This window comes from Octodon degus, unplaced genomic scaffold (assembly GCF_000260255.1).
Source record: "Octodon degus isolate 3935 unplaced genomic scaffold, OctDeg1.0 scaffold00031, whole genome shotgun sequence".
Lineage (NCBI taxonomy): Eukaryota > Metazoa > Chordata > Mammalia > Rodentia > Octodontidae > Octodon > Octodon degus.
This window is the reverse complement of record NW_004524607.1, coordinates 16,050,366-16,071,765: the sequence shown is the minus strand read 5'-3', so window position 1 is coordinate 16,071,765 and position 21,400 is coordinate 16,050,366. Positions and strand designations below refer to the sequence as shown.

At 42.2% G+C, this 21,400-nt stretch overlaps 1 protein-coding gene and 2 long non-coding RNA genes across 6 annotated transcripts in view; 2 read left to right on the top strand and 1 right to left on the bottom strand.

Annotated features, from left to right (window-relative positions):
* The window catches only part of LOC111816359, a 19,141-nt gene extending 4,762 nt beyond the window's left edge, over positions 1–14,379 (top strand). Inside the window, exon 3 of the long non-coding RNA XR_002820775.1 lies at positions 14,346–14,379. This is a non-coding gene — a long non-coding RNA (uncharacterized LOC111816359). The remainder of the gene's footprint in view (positions 1–14,345) is intronic.
* Positions 1,751–21,400, bottom strand: part of Znf12 (zinc finger protein 12) — a 22,715-nt gene continuing 3,065 nt past the window's right edge. The window contains exons 1-2 of one of the 4 annotated variants that reach the window (XR_002820773.1): positions 18,860–21,309; positions 1,751–1,767 (exon numbers count right to left, since the gene is read on the bottom strand). Coding sequence is in view for 2 of the 4 variants with exons in the window: in XM_023713361.1 (XP_023569129.1) it covers positions 19,487–20,752 (1,266 nt within the window). In the remaining 2 variants the exon portion in view is untranslated. Of the gene's footprint in view, positions 1,768–9,881; positions 9,896–17,261; positions 21,310–21,400 lie in introns of those variants that run through there. The other 3 variants (XR_002820774.1, XM_023713360.1, XM_023713361.1) reach the window with 3 other exon arrangements.
* LOC111816360 lies at positions 14,381–17,177 on the top strand. Its single transcript, XR_002820777.1, has 3 exons — positions 14,381–14,418; positions 14,959–15,031; positions 16,411–17,177. It is a non-coding gene; the product is annotated as an uncharacterized LOC111816360 (long non-coding RNA).

The window sequence follows — 21,400 nt, the reverse complement described above, 5'->3', positions numbered from 1 at the left end:
GGCTCTGCATGTGAGATTTTGTTATTTATTTATTTGTGTGTGTGTGTGTGTATGTATGTGTGTGTGTGTATGTATGTGTGTGTGTGTATGTGTGTGTGTGTGTGTGGCCAGCTCAGCCCACCAGGGGGCGGGGCTCGCTGGCATGTGGTGCCGGGGGATTGAACTGCCGATCCTTGTGCTTTGCTAAGCTTGTTCTAAGTAGGTGCTTTAGACCACTGAGCCATCTCACCAGCCCCAAGAACTGAGCTAGGGCCAGGCCGCTGTGAGATTTTGATCTGTTCACTTTTTATTTTTTCCATAATTTTATTGAGAATTTTTTTCCATAATTTTATTGAGAAAATATGTTCACTCTTTAAACACACACACACACACACACACACACACACACACACACACATTCTTTAGAGCACACAGACAGCTTTCACAAAACTTGAGTCCTATTTTACATTTTTGAGTAGAGGCTTCAATTTTTATTCCAAATTAGATTGTGAACATTTTAATGGGTAAGTTAACTTAGGTTATTTTCAGATTTATTTATTTATTTATTTGCAATTTATTTGCACAGGTAGGACCTTTGCATTGAGCTGCAGCCCCAGCTCTGTTTTGTGCTTCACTCTGCGATCAAGTCTCATTAAGTTGCCTCTTAGAAATGTAACTGTCTAAATGTAAGTTGCTTCCATTTCTTTCCTGTCACTAAATTGCGAAGGAGATTCATATACACATATTGTCAGACAATCATTCTGTTAATATCCAGTTGCTAGGGCTGGGGAGATAGCTCTGTGGTCTAAGCACCTGCCTGGCAAGTGCAAGGACATGGGTTCGATTCCTGGTACCACATGCCGTGCCAGCCCCTCATCAAGCCAGCCATCAAAACCAAACATGGTGGAGCACGCCTGTAATCCCAGTGCTGGGGAGGCTAAAACAGGAGGATCACTTATGAGTCTGAGCTGCATAGTGAGACCCTGTACCAAATCAATCAATCAATCAATCAATCTTAAAAAAAATATCCAGTTGCTAGAGTAAAGGCTATTTTTATTGTTAGTACAGAGTAGCTTCCAGAAGGGACATAACTATTTCTCTAAATCTGTACTTATCTTGCATGCTACAATGTTTTATCCTTCTAAAATTTTATATTCAAAAATTATCTAGTGTATTTTTTTAGATAAATTGCTGCATTGTTAGGAATTATTTTAATTTATACAGGTGATCATGAAATATTATGTAGTTTTATTTCTTAAATCTGATACCAGACCATAACTTCTAAATGTTAATGTGGAGCTGGTGTAAAAATGTCTATTGACAAAATTGCCTAATACTGTGAAGAAACAGAACAGAATACTTTTTCTTTCATAGATATCTTTCTAAATCCATTCTTGATGCGCTCTCTTTCAGAGAATTAGTTGTGCAGACTGATGAGGCAAAAACAATTTTTCTTTTCAAAAAAGAATGTAGGCCCTATTTACAAAACATGCCAAATAATTTTATATAAGGTATTACTGTAGAACTAGTTTAAAGGGAATATATTCTGACAGACAGAATACATCTTTACTTTTACAAATATATACCTTCTAAAAAACACATCTTTTTAAAGTTTAATTTTATTTCATTTTGAAAAATAAAAGACAAAAGCAAGAACAAAATCAGAAATAATGACAGAAACAGGGTAACATACAACAATACATATGTTACAGATTTTCAAAACAAGAATAGTTGATTAACAATTTTTTGTTTGTTTGTTTTTCAGTGCTGGGGAATCTAACTCAGGACCTTGCACTTGCCAGGCAAGTGTTTATGCCACTGAGCTATATCCCAGGCTGAAAAAAAAACACATTTTTAGGACATAGACTATAAAACAGCATACAGTGCAAAGATAGAAGCCAAGAGATTTGTAGATCCTGCGTATTTCCAGTAGTCGAGTACTGAGGTTACTTCTCGCAACAAAGCCTGAGCCAGCTAGCTATTAAGCAGCCGGAATGCAACAGTAGTTGAATATATGACCATTCCTCAGTGAGCACATTCTTTTCTTCCCTCTTCTAGATGCTGCAGATGTCTGTTTAGTTTGTTGTCTTAATGAAACTGCAGCTACAACAGTCACGACATCTGACGTCTCCTGAGTGGTTCCATCTAGATTTGAAAGGCCATACCTAACATTGTCATGATGAGGATTAGACGTGGCGGCAGCAGGCCCACCACCCAGCACAGGTATAGAACCATTTCAGACCAGCTGTCCATTTCGGCAAACAGCATCTTCATAATGAGGTGTTCTCTTTGTAGCCTGCCAGCCCCATGGATCTGTTCAGCATTTTGAGTAGGTTTTTCTAAGTCCAGTAGTAGTGTTGGAGTAGGTTTTTCTAAGTCCAGGAACTCTAAAGTCTCTCACTTAGTGTAAGTACATGAGGTGGCGTTGTTAGTACCAGAGGGTTTTTTTAAAAAATCATTTATTTATCTATTTATTTGGTACAGGGTCTTGCACACAGCTCAGACTTGCAGTGATCCTCCTGTCTCAGCCTCCCCAGTGCTGGGATTACAGGCATATGCCACCAAGCCCGGTTTCAGTGGCCAGCACAGAAATACAGCATGTGGTACCAGGGATTGAACCCAGGTTCTTTGTGCTTGTCAGCAGACGCTTAGACAGCCGAGCTATCTCCCCAGCCCCAGTACCAGAGGTTTTAAAGGAGTTGACTCAATAAGGTCAAGATCGGCTGCTCTTGAAAATGAAACGTTCCCATTATTTTCTGTACAACAATCTTCTCTGAAACATGCACTAGCACACCAGCATTTGGAACTCCTTCTTGGAATCCTTGTTCCGGGTCAGCATTTGCTGGTGCTGCTTTTAATTTTTCCAGAAATTCGACTGATTTGTGCCGGCTCAGCAGCAGTGTGAGAAGGAAATGCAGCCAAGTACTGCCCGCTACTGGCACCGTCTGCTTCTGTGCCTCACATTAAGTCTGTAACTTACCTCACTGTGCGCAGACTGAGCTCGGACCACTTTTGTCCCCCTTGGCCCTCTGGAGTCCTGGAGAGGGGCAACTGGCTGGCCTCTCAGGTGAGGGGCTCTCAGAGGCCACTGGCTGAGCTCCTTGAGCAGCCTCGTGCCCTCTATTTGCCACAACTCATTCTCTCACATTTATAATTGTTCATTTATAATTTGTCTCTTATTGATCTCTTTTCATTTCTCTAGTGGGTGGAGAATGCTGATGCTGACTTTTTCATAGATTTAAAAGAAGAATCAATAAATTAAAATGACAAAGCCTTCATTTTTCATGTATGTTACAAAGATCTTTTCTTAGTTGTCTCTAAATTTTGCTCCCACTTTACACCAGAAGTGGAATTTTGATTTTCTAAAAGGAAGTCAGATCTTAGCTTAGTGAGTCTCACTTTGTTATCTTCCCTTCCATGGGTGTTGTATTTTAAAACCTACTTATATAATGTTTGAGTTTACTTTTGAATTTTAAGATGTGGAATCCAGCCAGGTGTGTGTAGTGTCTTTCTAGCAGTGAGGTAGAGTCAGACTTAACCATATTTAAGAGCTCACTGGCTGACTGAACCTCATTGGCTGAATATTTTATTTCCTACCAATCCCAAGAATCCCTTCACTGTTTGTTACAGTGTTACTTTGTCCCAGAACTTTTTTTTTTTTTTTAGGACAAGTTGTACAGGGTCTCACCACATAGATCCAACTCATAGTGATCATCCTGTTTACAGCCTTCCAAGTGCTGGGATCACAGGCATGCGCAGCCGGCTCAGCAGGCCCAGGGACTGAACTCCTGGCCCCTGCGTCTGCTTAAGCAGACGCCTTAATCCGCTGAGCTATTTGGCAGGCCCTTGTTCCAGAACTCTTATCCAGCAACTTGGGATCTCCCCCGCACCGCCTTTATTTTTAAAGTGAAAATGTCAGCCAGGTGCATATCTAATGGTCACAGTCCCGTCTGTGAGACAGGAAGATGTACTTTTTTTCTTTTCATTTAAGTGTTTTGAATTATCTCCATTTTTTTTATTCACTGCTTCTGAAAAAGGGGGGCACTGCACGCTTGTAACCCCAGCACTCTGAGAGGCTAAGTAAGGTAGGAAGATCCCAAGTTCAAACACAGCCTGGGCAATTTAGTGAGATTATCTCAAAATACAAAAAAGAAAGGTGGTAGCAGTGCCGAGTGAGGCCTGGGGCATAGTCCTGTGTAAATTTCTAGTACAGCATTAAAAAAAAAAATTCCTTGGCTGGAATAATTTGATTATTTTTTTTATTAGCCTGAGAGTAGAACTGAGAGGTGGAGGAAAGAAAATGGGGGGATGGCCAAAAGTGAAGGAGGAGCGTGGGATGGAAGGTGAAGCCAGGGTAGAAGGGAAGAAACTAGGGAGGTGGTGGGGTGGGACGGGACCATAAAAGCCCAGCCTATGTGGGTGGAGCTCTCGAAGTCCTTACTGGGCAGGGGCTCTGGGCTCTGGGCTCTGGGCGTGGCCTCCTGGATCCTCTTGTTTCTGTGCACAGAGGCTATGCTGGGTCCGGCAACCCTCCTGCAGTGAGGTATAAGGGAATGAGAATCTCAGGGAATCTCTCCTCTAAACCGCTGACAGAGACCTGTCATAGCTTCAAAAAAAAAGGTCCAGGACACCTGGAAAAGGAGTTTACAGCATGGGGCTGAGGCTGAGGATTTCATCACACCCACAGAAACCCGTGCTGACGCCAGTCCCTTGGCTGGGTGCAGAAGCGGTGCCCGCTGAATTGTGTGAAAGGCCACCACCCCAGTGGGACTTGGAGGGCTACACCAGAGGGAAGATAATGTCTTTGCTCACCCTAAGTAGCACCTCTCCTCCCCCACCTCCTCTGCTTCTCGGTCTGCCCAGACCCTGGGAAGCTTTTCTTTGGTTCAGCACATGTCTGGCCAGAAGATATACTGTTTTCCGCCTTTCCTGACCTCACAGGAAACAGAGCTCAGGGAGGTTTCAGATTGTTTTTTCTGAAAGAAGGTGGGAGATAAGTGGGTCCTCAGACGGGAAATGTCTAGGATCAGTAAGTTGTGAATAGAAATCAGACTTCCAATAACAGTGTTCACACAAGCAAATTGGAACAACTTTTCAACTAAAAGGTACCTAAGACTGCTATTAGACCTATATCTCTCACCATGCACTAAACTAAAATCGAAATGGATGAAGGATCTAAATATTAAAACAGAAACACTAAGTCTGCTGGAACCTAGAATAAGTAGGAGTTTTGAAGGCGTTGGTGTAGGCAAAGACTCAGTGAACAAAACTCTGATCACACAGATACTGTCACACAGAATCAACAGCTAGGTTAAAAAGCTTTTGAGTTCTATTCCAGGTACAGGGGGGAAAAGATGATAAAAAGCTTTTGCACAGCAAAAGAAACCATCAACAGAGTGAAGAGGAAATCCATAGTATGAGAAAAAAAATCTTCCAGCTGTTCCTCAGACAAAGGGCTACTATCCAGAATATATGAAGAACTCAAAAATAAGACCCCTCCAAATTTGAAGACCCAATTAAAAAATGGGCATCTGAAATAAAAACACTTCTCAGTTAAAGAAGTAGAAAAGGCAAATAAATACAGGAAAAATGTTCAATCTCATTGATCATTTGAGAAATGTAAATTAAAACAATGCTGAGATTCCAGCTTATCCCAGAGGGAATGGCTATTGTCAAAAAATTAACCAGAAAAAAAAAAAAGAAAGAAAATTAACCAGTAACAAATGCTATGCTGGCAGGGCTGTGGAGAAAAAGGAGGCCTTCACTATTGATTGGAGTGTGGACTTGAGCAACCCCTGTGGAAATCAGTGTGGAGATTCCTCAAAAAACGAAAACTAGTTCCACTTGACCCAGCTTTTCCTCTTCTTGCTGTCTTCCTGACAGAGTTTAAAGCATCATACGACCGACCGTGATCTGTACACAGCCATGTTTATAGCTGCACAATTTGTAATATCTAAATCAAACAGCCCAAATGCCCATCACTAGATGAATGGATAAAGATGTGGTTTTTATGTACAATGGAGTGCTACTCTGCTAAGAAGGAGGATAAGCTAGAGGGTTTTGTTTTTATTTTTTTAGGTAAATGGGAGATCTTGAAACCATGCTTTTAAATGAAATAGATTAGACATACATTTAAATATCACATTGTATCTCTGTTGTCTGAAACTAAAAGGGTTACTAAGGTCCAAAATGTGTAACAGATATTGGAAAGTAGGAAGAAAATGTTCAAATGGGAAGGGGAGAGATGGGAAGGGGAACAAGAGGAGGGAAATGAGAAGAAAGGGAAAAGAAAAAGAATAAATGGAAACAAAGCTTTTGTAAATGAGGGGAAGAGGGATTGAAGGGAGGGGAGCGTAATGGGAGGAAAAGAAGACTCGATATATTGTGTACAAGTACAAATTCCCTATATGATCATTATGTGTATCAAAAATGTGTCAATAAAATTTAAAAATATGTAACATTTATATCATATAGATACGCAGATACATAGATACATGCATATAAAATATCTAAGCAGTACTTCTGAATGTAATAGTGCCATGGCTGTATCATGTTCCTCGCAGGGAAGTCACTAAAGTAAGGACAGGTCGATGCAGGGAATGAAATTGTGAGTTCTCTTAAGGAAATCAAGATATACACTAATAGGACACCTCCCATAAAGTTACCCAATGTGCTGAAGGATGCACAGAAAAGCAGTCATTCAGAGCTCTGGGAGAGAATTGGGTGACTGCTCAATGCTGGGGAGAGAGAGATTTTGTTTTCTGTATCTCAAACCTTGAGCTATATGAACATATTATTGAAAAGAATTTTTTTTAAAGGTGGTGACATAAGGCAAGCCAAATAGCTCAGCAGACTAAAGTGCCTGCTTAGGCAAAGCACAGCTGCTGGGGTTCAACTCTGGGCTTGCTGTGCTGGCCCAGCCCCCACCCCTGGGGCATGTTGAGACGGTATTGAGACTGGGCATGGGGGTGCACACCTGTAATCCCAGGGCTTGGGAGGCTGAAAACAGGAGAATCACTACAAGTCCAGTCTATGTAGCGAGACCCTGTAGATCCTGTTCTATAATAAAGAAAAATAAAAAATAAGAAGGTGACATCAGCTGCTGTGTATATATTGAAAAAGGAGTGGAGACTGGAAATTCAGTGTTGAATGCGGTGATTTTGGTGATCTAACTAGAGAAGTTTCTAGGGAGTAGTTGGTGAATGCTTCCTGGGTGTGAGTCCAGATAAGAAATGGATTTTTGCTCCCAGCAGCGTGGCAAGGAAACCCTAAAGGGCTTGGTTGGTGCAACAGCAATAGAATTTCAATAAATTATGTTAATGTGGGGCTGAATTTTTTTCTAAAACCATTTGATGTTCTCAAATGGCTGGGGATTCTTTTGCTCGATTTGGATAGAAACCATGAACTGGCAAACTACAGCTTTCTCTTGATGCTAGTGGTTCTTGGCTGTTAGTGTCACAGCTTTCAGCTCTGAGTACCAATGCCTCTTATTTTTTTTCCATAATTTTATTGATAAACAAATAGCAATGAGACAGTTTCAAATCAAATTGGTAGGACATTTTCAATAATCAACACATTGCATACATTCTTCCTAGTGGTTAATTGCTGTACAAGATGCGGACATGATATCCTATTTACAAACACCATTAGAACAAATCACTCTATTCATTAAGAGAATGTAACTATTATATCTATTCTAACCACTTTGAATACACAGATACAAGAAGTACTTTCTTGCCAGGTGTTGTGGTACACACCTGTAAACCCAATACTCTAGGAGGCTGAGGCAAGAGGATCATAAATTTGAGTTTAAGATTGTATTATTTCTTCCCCACATATTTGTGAATTTTCCAGTTTTCCTTCTGTTCTATTTCATTTCACTGTGATTGAAAGGTACTCAGTATACTTCTTTTTAAATATTTTCTTCCCACAGCAGGTTTTTCTATGGGACTTGGATGAAACCATCATCATCTTCCACTCCCTTCTTACTGGATCCTATGCCCAGAAGCGCCAATGCCTCTTAAATCTCACTGGCATAGCTTAGTGTTCAACTGTGTCACAGCTCCTGCTGTCTCTCGGTCACTCCATCACCTCCTCAGCAACTGGGGCTCACATCCCCTTGGCAGCTTTCTGGAGCTCTTCTAGAAGCTTCTGTTTCCTCTCTGTGATTCTCCCTCTGGTCTTCACTATGCTCATGTTCTCTGGATCTCTTCAAGACAACAGCCCCTAGTGTTTTCAGCTCATTCCTAAAGCAACATACCCACTCTACGCAGTATAAGAGCCACAGGTAGGCAACAGGACCATCTAGGCAAGGCTGTTATTGGAGCCCGAGCTGCTGCACAGGGAAATAGTGCACCAGAGGGAAGGACCCTTCCTATACAGAGGGGCAGTTTCCTGCACATGTGCAACCTACCGGGGACCCACCGGGGGCTTTTAGAGTAGTGATGGGAGTGGGGTCACCTGGAGAGGTTACAGGGCACAGTCATCTGAAATAGGTCTGTTTCATGCCAGTGGCAGCCAAGGCAATCATCTCCTGTGAGGCACTGAGGACAGCTGCAGCTGCCATGGTAACAGGCTGAGAGAACGCAGGGAGAAGGGGATGCTTGGTTAAGAGCTGCTGCTGTTTTCACAGAAATGGCTGGGCTGAAGTTGGGACTGCCACCACTCACAAGGAACTTCCCAAGCACAGTGACAATGTCTGGCATTGCCCATTGAGGTTTGGGGATAGGGCAGTGGGGCCTAGTCCTTCCCTGCTCTTTGCCTGTCAGATGTGCTACAGTAGCAGCACCTGAGCAGACAGAGTGGAAGAGGGGTGTTGTGGCTCCAGGAAGGGAGCATGGGGTGGACTAGAGGGTGGCTTCCAGGCAGCCCAACAGGGGGCGGAAAACGGTGGAGCTCATTGCCCTGGGCATCAAGAGGACAAGGCATGCCAACTGTCAATCAAATCACACCAGTATGGCTGTCACAGGGGAAAGGGAGGCATCAGGCTTCATTAGGAAAATGTGCAATGTACAGATGACAAAACAGGGCAAGGGAGATAGCTCAGCAGCATAGCATCTGCTTGTAAACGTGAAGTTGTGAGTTCAATTCCCAGTTTAAAAAATATTCAGATGACAAAATGAAAGAAACCTTGCAGTGAGATGAAACCAGAACGACATTCACGTAGGAGAAAGCTGGCACAGCATGTAGAAATCCAGAGGCACATTCTGGTTCTCAGTGTCCTGGGGCCTGGGTGAGGGGACACTCAGCCCAAGTCATCTGGATCAAGCTAGGACTATGAAGCTTGGGCTGGTTCTTCCCTGGTTGGGTCAGTTGCTTTGGTGGCTGCTAGGAAACGGAGACAGGTGGTCCCTCAAGAAAAGCATCTCCACTCAGCCCTCAGGACTACCAGGTGAAGGGCACCAGAACAAAGGTCTCTTAACTCCTTTGGATTGCAGGCCCAAAGGGAAAAGTTGTTTATGACAGTCAGTAGAACCTTGTGAATTAGAACATGAGCGACTTCAGCTTTTAGGAGTTATTTTCACACAAAAATCTATGTTTGAGCTGAAATTTTCATCTCTATTTTGAAGGACTTGTTTTAGTCACTGTTAATCTCCTTTGTAGAATTTCTATTTCATTTGGTGACTGAGCTACAAGAAACTCAGACCTGATCATATCCTGTGATACCCAAGAGCACATGGTTATTACTAGAGGCTTTTATTACCACCTAGGCTTTGTTACTTTCATGTGTAATATACAAGCGATGTTATCCTACTATGCCAATAGGTGGGCTTATTCAGAAAGCATGTTTTAAGTTGCTCTATATCACATTCTTATACTGATTCATAAGGCATATAGGGTGACATGAGATCATTAACAGTCTATACCCTGTGTTTTAATTAATTAATTTAGTGGTACTGGGGATTGAACTCAGGACCTTGCACTTGCCAGACAAGTGCTTATTCTACTGAGCTATCTCCTCAGCCCCCAAAATGATTTATTTAAAAATTAAATATTTTTGGTTTAAGATGAGGTCTTGCTCTACTCCCCAGGCTGGCCCTCATGATCCTCCATAAGAGGCTGGGAGTACTGATATATATTAATGGCTGTACTTTAAATAAAAGTTTCCAGATAGGTGTCTTCTGAGAGTGGATCAAAGGCAATCAGAGATATAATAGCATCTTCTAGGAACACAGGTTGTGGTTGGGAGACTGGTATACATGACACCCACAACTTAAAGGAAGAGTTATTTTGGCTCTGTTTCTGTCCATAACTGGCTAGCTCCAGAGCAGAAATGGTGTGGTAAAGGGGACTGGGTGGAGGGAGGCTACTCATGCCTTGATAGCCAGGAAGCAGAGAGAAGGGAGGAACCAGGCAGGCATGGAGCTAGGCCTCAGTAACACCTCTTCCCACCAGGCCCCACCTCCCAACAGCACACGTAGCAGTGTACTCTTCAATGCATTAATCCACTGCAGGTATAGCAGCCCTGTGATCCAGTCCCTTATAAAAATCTCACTGAACACCTGAGTTTTCTGAGGGATGCTGTAGATCTCAACTGCAGCAGAAGAAGGAAACATGAAAGTTTTTGAAGCACAAGTGTTTTTCAAGTTGTATTTGGATACAACTAATACTTGTCAAACTTGTGTTTTTGAAGAGTATGCAGAGAGACTTGCTTCCACATTTTTAAGAAAATGGAATCCAAGGGGCCAGATTTTTAAAACACAGACAGGCAGACAGACATAAATTTCTTGGAAGATAATCTGAGTTTTCAGTAGAGCCAAGGCTAAAAAGCAGGCACTGAGGTGGAAGATAGTCACATTTATCACTTGTGTTGGAGAGCAATTATTTTAGGAAATATTCACTGAGGACTGTTTAAGGGTATCTGGAATACTCAAATAAACCTTATTCACTAGTTGACATATGGGTAGCCTGGTGTTTTACAGCTTGGCTAAAGCAGCTTTCTTCTCCTCCTCGTCCTTCTCCCCCTCTTCCTCTTCCGCCGTCTTCTCATACTGGGGGTTAAACACAGGCCTTTACACTGAGCTACATTCTCAGCCATTTATTTTTTTAAATTCTGACACAGGTTCTTGCTAAGTCATTAAGTTACCCAGGTTAGGCTCAAACTTGTGTTCTTCTTCCTCAGCTTCCCAGAGCCCTTGGTTATGGCTGAAGCTTACGGCACTTCACTGCTGACAGGTGGCCTCCCTTCTGTTTCCCACTCATGGTTATAGCTGGGCTCACTCTGATAGTGAGCATCTCTCCTCAGCTCTCCTCTCACTGTTCCTCAGGCTGATGTCTCCTTCACTTGTCAGTGTGAAATTCACAAACAGAAAATGTGTTCATTGCTAATTTTACTCCTCTTTCCACTAGAGCTGGTGGTTTATTTTTATTTTTTCTAAACTATGGAGAAATTTATACTTGGGACTTCATCCCAAAACCTGAAGAGTGTCAGTGAAATAAACCACACTTACATAGGCCATGTATTAACGTCCTAATGTACACTTACTTTTTCTCATTTTTGAGAAGTCCAGATATTAAATGATCTGATAAAGAGAAACCAAGAAAACTAAGAAACACGCTCATGGTGCATTCTCTTCTCCACAGCAACACACTAAGATTCTGAATGCAAGCTTGGTCTCCTCAGGAGGTGGCACTCTGGTATGCCCCCGAAACGTGGTTTGGAGTCAAGTGTTAGTGCTAAATGAGAATAACACCTGTGGGAAGTTGTTTCTTGATCATAAGCAAGAAATCCTCCTACTGGAGAGCGATTTTATGACGCCAAAGGGTGTACCGGAGGTGGGAAATCACAAGCCTCAGCGTACTTGGGATCCTGGTACTCACGCAGGCGAGGACATCCTTGAGTATATTTATTGCAAGAAACCTTTTTGCCAGTATTCATACCTCATTGACCATCAGAGGAGACACACATGAGAGGAACCACATGAAATAACAGATGTGGGAAAACCATCCAGAAATCACAACTCAGAGATGCAAAAAACTCACCCAGCAAAGAAACCTGAATATAAGGCATGTGGTAAAGCTTAAAGGCTCCCTGCACACACATAGCAGACAGAAAGAACAACCAATGGGTGTGACAGGTGTGCAGAATCCTAAGAGTCCATCCATCTGAGGAGTCTCGCGGGAGAAGCCTTAAGGATGTCAGGAGTGTGGCAAGTCTTGTGTGAAGTCAAACCTCACTGAACACCAGAACACATACATGTGATGTGGAAAAATCTTCCATAAATCACAGTTTGCTGTAAGGAAGAAAACCCTGTGTGTTGAGTGTGGGAAGCCTTTCTACTGTAAATTAGTCCTAAGCCAAGCGTGGTGGTATATGCCTATAACCCCAAAACTCTGGAAGGCTGAGGCAGGAGGATTGTGAGGTTGAGTCAAGCCTGAACAACTTAGTGTATCGAGACTTGGTCTCAAAATAGCAAGTAAAAAGAAAGGACTGGGGATTTAGCTTAGTGTTGAAGCCCTGGGTTCAACTCCCAGTCTCTCTCTCTCTCTCTCTCTCTCTCTCTCTCTCTCTCTCTCTCTCTCTCTCTCTGCCCTAAATGTTACACAGGAAGAGAATATAAAAGAGAAACCCTGTAAATGTACCAAGTATGAGAAATCATGCTCATCAGCCCTGATTAGACATCAGGTGGCTCAAACAGGTGAGAAACCTTATGGTTGTCATGAATGTGGGAAAGCTCCTATTTGAAGTTAAATCTCAGCAAACAACAGAAAATTCACTTTGGGGGAAAAGTGAACAGAATGATTAAGGCAGATCCCTGTCTGTAAATTTGATTCTTGCTATCCATCACTGAACTCAAAACAGAGAAACCCTACAGGTACAATAAATGCAAGAAGTCTTGCAAAAAGCTCTCCTGCTGGGTGTGGGGGCCTATGCCTGCAATCTCAGGATTCTGGGAGGCTGAGACAGGAGGATCACAAGTTTAAACATAGCTTGGGCAATTTAGTGACTTAGTGAGACCCTGTCTCTATGCGAGATAAGTAAAGGGCTGAGACTGTACTCAGTGGAAGGCCCTAGTACTCGGGAAAAAAAAAGAAATCAGCTCTTCAGTAATCAGGGAACTCACCCTGAAAAGAAAACTCATGAACATACTGAACATGAGAAGGTGTTTTATGTGAATTCTCACCTAAATATTTATCAATGAAATCACACAGGAAAGAAGTATCATTAATCTGGAGAATGCAGAAAAGAATGGGGCTTCTAAAGTCACCCTCACTAATTATCCATCTGAATGGGCTGGGGAAATAGCTCAGTAGAATAAAGGCTTCTCTGGCAAGCGCAAGGACCTGAGTTCAATCCCCAGTTCGGGGGGTGGGGGGGACCAGAAAACTTGTCAGCATAAAAGTCAACCCTGACTACATAAAAAAAATTGTATAGGGGATAAACCCCATAAATGTGACAAATGTGGGAAATCCTTCTATGTGGTCAGCCCCCAGTAAATAAACATTAGTGGACACACAGAAAACACAGCAGCACCGAAATCACGAACTTATAGTAACAGCTGGTGGAAAACCATGTATCGCACAGGCATTGAAATAAAGTGCTGGTGGAGAAACACTATTTTTCTACTACCATGTCTGGTTGTGCCTGCAGAAGTCAGTGGCACAGTCTAAGTGGTAGGAGCCCAGAAACCATTTGTGTAATAGGGTGGCAGCTACCATGCCCTGACCCTGTCTGCTCAGCTCATCTGTGTCTCTTGCAGCAGATGGGGAGACAGCTCTGCATGAGCATTGCTGGAGAACCTTGCTGTGGTCAGGTTTGGCCTTCCTTACCAGTGACCATTTGTGCTTGGCATAGGACAGGCAGTGGCCACTAGGATGTTTAAGGAGATTCTGGGTAACTATTAGGAATGAGCTTATCACTGATAGAGACAAAAGCAGAATGACATGAAATACCTAGTTGTGACCACTGGTTAGATCTTGTGACTCAGGGTGGGGAGGTGGAGGCTGGTGAGCAAAGAGACTTTATTAATGACTGTGCAGAGTTGAATGGATTTGCTCTGATGTGGCTCTGTGCTGGGGACTCTCTGAGGTAATTAATTTTCCTATTTTTAAGCCTATTGAAGTTGAGATTCTTCAGTTACTGTTATGACATTCTAACTCTGAAAGCAGATACATTTCAAAAAATACTTAGTTCATGGACTGAAGTTCACTTAATGGTAGAACATGTGCTTAGCATGTATGTCACATTGAATTCATTCCCAGTACCACCACCACCACCACCACCAACAACAACAACAACAACAACAAACATACAATTCAGAAGTGCTAGCTATTCAGGGACAATATGATTTGAGAAAAATGATCTAGCATTTTTGCTCTGTAAATTTTCATATAATAAAAATGCTATTTCTTGTTTGAAATCACAGAATCTCCTTTGGAAGCTTAGCATAATGTGTAAGATGGGTCATCCACTTGATTGGCTTGGGAGCTGCCCAGTGGGTGAGTATAGCACACTTCTGCATGTGCCCGCATGGGTCATGGAGGTGCGGCCTTTGGGTCTCTATCTGGTTCCTCACCCCTTTCTCTCTGGCACCCCTACCCTGCTTCCCAGCTGTCATGAACTAGGCAAGCTGCCTTGCCATGCCCTTCCTCCAAAATGTCTCTGCCTTAGAGCCAGCTGATCATGGACTGAATCCCCTGAAACCACAAGCTAAACTAAAGGTCTCCTTTAAGCTGTGGGCATGAGGTATTGTGCTAACAAGAAAGGTGACTGATACGCTTTTATTTCTTTTCATACAAAATAATCCTTTTTTTCTTTAAAAAAAGAAATTACTTATTGACTTTTCCACATGTTAAGGAACATAAGATCTGGGCTTGATGCAAGCACCTAATCTTTATTATCCCAGTGGATAGCTGGCTCTCCTTAACCATTTGGTAAATCCACCTTTTTGTTCCTGACTTAAAATGCTATCTTTATCATGTACTACTGGCAACGCTTTCACCTTTCTGTGCTCAGCACTCCTCTTCCCTCCCTTCTAGGGAAGAGTGGAGCCCCCAGGATGGCTGATTTTCTGGGCAGCTGCCACCACATGCCCTTTTTAAAGATATAAATGTTGCTTATCTGCTCTTAAAAGGTGACACTGTAGTCACAGAACCACATGGTCCTTTGGCCCATTTGGGCTTTTCAGGGAGGGTTCCTGATCTACGAGAGGTCAGGGAGTGTATGTCAGCAATTTGCAATGGGAGATCTTTGCAGAGAAGCATTTGCTTTGCAGGGTTGCACTGGGTTTTCTCTTGTATGTGGCCTTGGTCTCCACTCCACTTGTGTATGCTGTAGTTTTGACTGTTTTTTGTTCTCTTTTACTGAACTATTGTTCAGTTGTCCTAAAAAAGGCCATGTTTTTATTGTTCTTGGCTCTTTACTCTTGAGACTTTCTTGGGTTTTCCTAGGTTCTTCCTAGTGATAACCTTTTGAGTGGACTCACAGTTCTGCACACCCCGTGGGGTTGGGGTTGGATTTGTATTTAGATTTTGTTTCCATTCTGCCCCAGGAGGTGGCCCATTCTTTATCCAGCTGGCTTGGGGAATTTTCTGTGCCCCAAGTAGTGGCTAGGAACTCACACCAGAGTAGGCCATAGGTCATCTCCACACCACAGCTGTCACCCACTGACGGCCAAGCTGCCACCTCAAGCTGTCTCCACTGCACAGGTGACAGACTCTGGGGAACCCTTGGGAATCCTTGGGGAAAGGTATCTTCAGTATGAACATGTATGCCTTTGGAAGGTGCCTCAGCTGCCAGGCAGCTCTACTGAGGGTACCCCTTTTCTAAGTACATTACTTTCAAATGGCAGGGTGTGGGGTATGGAGTTAATCTAGTGGACCAGTACTTTTTATTTTTTTTATTTTTTTTTGACCAGTACTTTTTTTTTTTAAATATTTATTTTTATTTATTACATTTATTTATTGTGTGTGTGTGTGTGGCCAGCTCAGCCCACCAGGGGGCGGGTCTGGCTGGCATGTGGTGCTGGGGATCGAACCGCGGTCCCTGTGCTTTGCCAAGCTTGTTTCAAGTAGGTGCTTTAGACCACTGAGCCATCTCTCCAGCCCCCTGACCAGTACTTTTTAAATGAACAGTTTAGAATAGAAAATGTAAGGGCCTGTGTATGGTGTTACATACCTGTAATCCCAGCATTCTGAGAGGCTGAGACAGGAGAATCTTAAATTCAAGCTTAGCCTGGCAACTTGGCCAGTTGATGAGTTGCTATTTAAAAATAAAAAATATTTAAAAGGGCAGGAAATGTAGCTCAGTATGAAGGTCTGGGTACAATTCCCAGTATGGGGCTTAAGGGGAAAGGAGAGAAGAACTGTGGGTGGGAAAGAAGGTAGGAAAGAAAAAAGGAGGAAAAGGAAGGAAGAAGAGAGAAAGGAGGGAGGGAAAAGCAGACTTGAGGGGCTGCTGATAGTGTGCTCTGCTATGAAATCTTTTCTCAGTTCCTTCTTCCTAGGATGCTCCTTCCTCTGGACACTTCTTCGTCATTCCAGTACCTCCTCCTGCCTCAGCCTCTTGTGTAGCTGAGATTATAGGCATGCACCACCACACCCAGCATACACAACTATTACTTTTATGACTGCACAGTACTGGGCCATGAAAAAGGCCAATGGCCCATGCTAGTTCATCACTTTGGAAGGAGCCACAGACTTTAAATTTAATGAAAGTAAAAGTAATTTATTTTTAATATAATTATCTCTATAGTAAGAAGCAACATAATTTAAAAAATGCATTTCCTTCATTTTGTTTAGCTAGAGACATTCTATAATGCTGGGTAGGAGGAAACATAGCTTATCATACAGCCTTCTTTGAGGAGCGCTAGCTAGGCACAGTGAGGCAGGATACGGAAGACAGGGAGGGAGTGGTGTCAAACGTGGCTTCAGTGTTAACAGCTAGCTAACATTAACAGCCTGTATTTATTTTACTTCATTTTTCTTAACCCCTATATTGTGTGACTAAACTACAACACACTAGTGTGGGAAACCTTTGTAGATAATCATTTCAATGTATATGCTAACTTTTAGTTCCTACCTCAAACTATATAATCAACTATACAAGTAACCAGACTTTTGATTACTGTTATGTAACGTAATCACAGTCAGCAGAATATGGAATTACACTGCTGAGCTACAAGAACAGGAGCCATGTGCATTACTTATGAAAAACACAGCATTTTAGCTCAGTGGTATAAAGGGCTAAGTTATTCAAATGATGTAGGCTATAAAATCAATCACTTAAAACTAGATCCTTATCTCACACCATATATTGCCAACAGCAATAATCCACAAATGAATTACCTCTAACAAAATTTATTTCATACACTGGAACAATGTAACTTTGCAGGTCAATGATAGGACAGTTCAAGGAGGTGTACACATTTAATTGTTTCAAGTTGATTTCCACTGCTTGAACTATTTCTGTCACAATTTACAGAAAATAAGATCTGTATATCCACACCTCAAAATAAATGATTTACCTGAAGTCCACTTCTGAACCACATAACTTCTACAAAAGTGCAACTGTTTCAGAATGTCTTCAGTTATTAGCAATGGAGCATTGGAAGTAAACTGGCTTAAAAATAAATATAATCTCTCACAAAAGCACTATAATCCAGACACATCAAGTGGCCACAGGGCTGGTTGGTTCTGTGGTTCAGTGACTCTATCACCCAAGTTCCAGAATCTTCCAGTCTTCCTGTGAAGGTCATGAATAAATCATAAGCCTTTGCTGGAAAGTACCAGGCACCACATCCAGATAAGGTCATTCTCATGAAAAGACCCTGCTTTCTGTTGCTTGAGTTCTTGAACCTTTGAGGAAACTTTCTCCAGAAACAACCTGTCAGGTGAGTTTGTTCATTTGTCTAGACTTAGGTCCTGGGACCATTTGACAGCAATGCTGGCAGTGAGAATGGATTACCATTACTGATCAAAACTAACAAGGACTTATTTCCTGTTCCACGAGGAGCAATCCAGACTCTCCCAGTAAAGGTAAGGACAGTGATTCACACAACAAAATCTGCCACAAACTCCTACAATGTGTCCTCGCTTCCTTCGTGGATGAGAAGGAGCAGAGCAAGTGCTCATGAACACTACCAGACTGGAAAGAGACAAATGACTCTGATGCTACTCAGTCCCTGTGCTCCAAACACACTCAAATAAACATCCAAATAAAAAATAGATTAAAAAACAGAAATGGTAATATTTTAAGTACATCTTTTAGTTGTGCAGAGTGCAGTAAGTACTAAAGCTATTTCTCACTCCTGGAGAATTCTGGCTTAACAGTTTAAATTCATCTATGCAGGATTTTTTTAAAAAGTCTATTTTATACATATTTAATTTATCTCTTTTGCTGACTCACTATAGTTAAAGACATTATAAAAAACATTGTTTTTTTAATGGATGATGTAGTTCACTAACAATGATCAAGGCATATTTATAAATACCGGGAAGAATACAAATATAATTTCAATGACAATGCACACTAAAGTACAAACATGGTAGTGCTACTTAGACGAGTAATTTTACAATATGAGTTACAAATTCATAAGGATACAATGATGAACATACAATTTCTGTAATGTAACATACTAAAAACAATCCCCTCCCTGTTTTGTCTTCCCTGGGAACTATTTATATATGAATTTAACGCTGCACACTTGCCTAGCTATCCTGATTTTACGTCTTTTGTTTACACAGACTGTGCATTTATTAACAGAAGGTATCTTCTATTTCTCTTAACAAATTTGTTTTTACAACAGAATTATCTTTTAGTATTAAGAATTTCCAAGAGTATGTTTCCACATTCTTTAAACTGATAGAATTCCCTGATATGCAAAGTTCTATTCCTTGGTGAAACACTCTATTATATCCATATATATATATATATATGGACCTCAAGCTTGCCAGAGCAGGAGCTGTGTCACTGAGCAACAGAGCAATATAGAGCAACCTATATCCCTGGCACCTAAGTATTAATACATTTTTACTCCTGTTTAGTCTAGTATTTAATGAATCATATGGTCTTGGTACTATCGTGGTTTCTGCCCTATGAAGGTCAACAACTAATGCACAGGGCTTATCCACACTCACCTATATGAGTTCTCAGATGCAGTGCCTCTTCTGTACAGGGTTGGGGTGGGAGGAGGTATTGGTTCTAGGACATACCCCTTCCATCTGCAGCTGCTTAGGCCCTTTGGTAAAACTGTACAGTATTTGCATATAATCCATGTAATTCATACAGTTACTCATCTCTAGGTTACTTATAATCACCTCTAGGTTACTTATAATCACCAGTAGAATGCAAATAGTTGTTGACTTGCTGTACTGTATTATTTTGGGTAATGACAAGAAAAGTCTACATGTGTTCAGAATAGTTACAATGTTTTTACCAAATATTTTTTACTGGTTGAATCCAGGTATATAGGATCCATGGATACAGACAGCCAACTGTGTAACAGTCTTTGACTGCTTTTAGGGGTTTCTTGCTCACTTTATTGAAAGGGCTGTCTGAGGTCTGACTTCAGAGAAGCTGTCCTACATCAACAACATTCACATCCCCTCTCCTGTGAATTCTCTGATGACTATTGAATGCTGACTTGTGGTAGAATTTCTTCCCGCACTCAGTACATTCATAGGGTTTCTCTCCTGAATGGGTTCTGTAGTGCACAGTGAGGTATGACATCCTAGAGAAGGCTTTTCCACACTCGTTACATTCAAAGGGCTTCTCTCCAGAATGGATCCGGTGATGGATGGTGAGATAGGACATCTGGGAGAAGCATTTCCCACATTCATAGCACTCATACGCTTTTTCACCTGTGTGTGTTCTCTGGTGTCTATTAAGGGCTGAGTTCTGGCAGAAGGTTTTTCCACACTCACTACATTCATAGGGCTTCTCTCCTGAGTGGATTCGGTGGTGGATGGTGAGGTAGGACATCTGAGAGAAGAACTTCCCACAGATGTAGCACTCGTAGGGCTTCTCTCCTCGGTGGATCCTGCGGTGTCTGCACAGGGCAGAATTCTGATAGAAGGTTTTTCCACACTCACTGCACTCATAGGGTTTTACTCCAGAGTGGGTCCGGTGATGGATGGTGAGGTAGGAGAGCTGGGAAAAGAGCTTTCCACACTCACTGCACTCATATGGCTTCTCCCCTGTGTGTACCCTCTGGTGTCGAAGCAGGGCTGAGTTCAAGTAGAAAGTTTTCCCACACTCAGCACACTCGTAGGGCTTCTCCCCAGAGTGGGTGCGATAGTGCACGGTGAGGTACGAGAGACGTGAGAAGAACTTCCCACATTCATTGCACTCGTATGGCTTCTCACCCGTGTGTGTTCGTAGGTGGGTTGTGAGCGTAGACTTGCGGCAGAAGCATTTGCCACACTCACTGCACTTGTACAGCTTCACACCTGTATGAATCTTCTGGTGGTCATTAAGTGCTGATTTTTGGGAGAAGGTTTTGCCACAGTCATGACACACATAGGGCCTCTCCCCTGAGTGTGTTCTCTGGTGCTGGGTGAGGTGTGTCTTCTGGCAGAAGGCCTTTCCACAATAACCACACTCATAGGGCTTCTCTCCTGAGTGAGTTCTCTGGTGTTGTATAAGGTGTAGCTTCTGGTAGAAGTTTTTCCCACATTCATTACATTCATAGGGCTTCTCCCCTGTGTGGGTCCTCTGGTGTACCGTGAGCGTTCCCTTTTGACAGAAAGACTTCCCACACTGGTTACATTTATAAGGTTTCTCTCCTGTGTGAGTCCTCTGGTGAATAATGAATTTTGACTTCTTACAGAAGGACTTCCCACATTCCCGGCACTCATAGGACTTCATGTCCACGTGAGATCTCTGATGGCCACTGAGGTCTGACATTTGGAGAAAGGCTATTTCAGACTCATTCCAATTATAGGTCTTCTCCTCCATGTGATTAACAAAAACTGAGTCCTTTTGGAAGGCTTTCTGGCACTCGACGTATTCAAAAGGTTTCTCCAAAATACGTACTTTCTGATAAATATTCTCTTCTTTTACAGAGTAATTTCCTGCATACTCATCTCCTGGATGGGTCTTTTCAAGCTTAATGTGGAGGAGTGACTTTCCACACCCACTACATTCATCAGGTTTCATTTTTGCATAGCTTCCATCACTACTAATGTATTCTGAAACAGATACTAAGCTCTTTTCACAGGCATCACATTTAGAGGCTATTTTTCTTGAAGAAACAGGGCTCATCTCGACATTAAAATCTTTCTCAGAAACATTACCTCTCTTTTCAACCAGGGTTTTATTGATGAAGAACATATGTGCATTTTGCTGGACTCTCTCCCTCAGGTCATCAGCTTGCCAGACTTCATCTGCGTAGCTCTGAGGTGGGAGTGCTCCTTCTACTATCCATGGCTCTTCTCCTTGCTCCAACTTGATGATAACATCCGGTTTGATAATGTGACACCC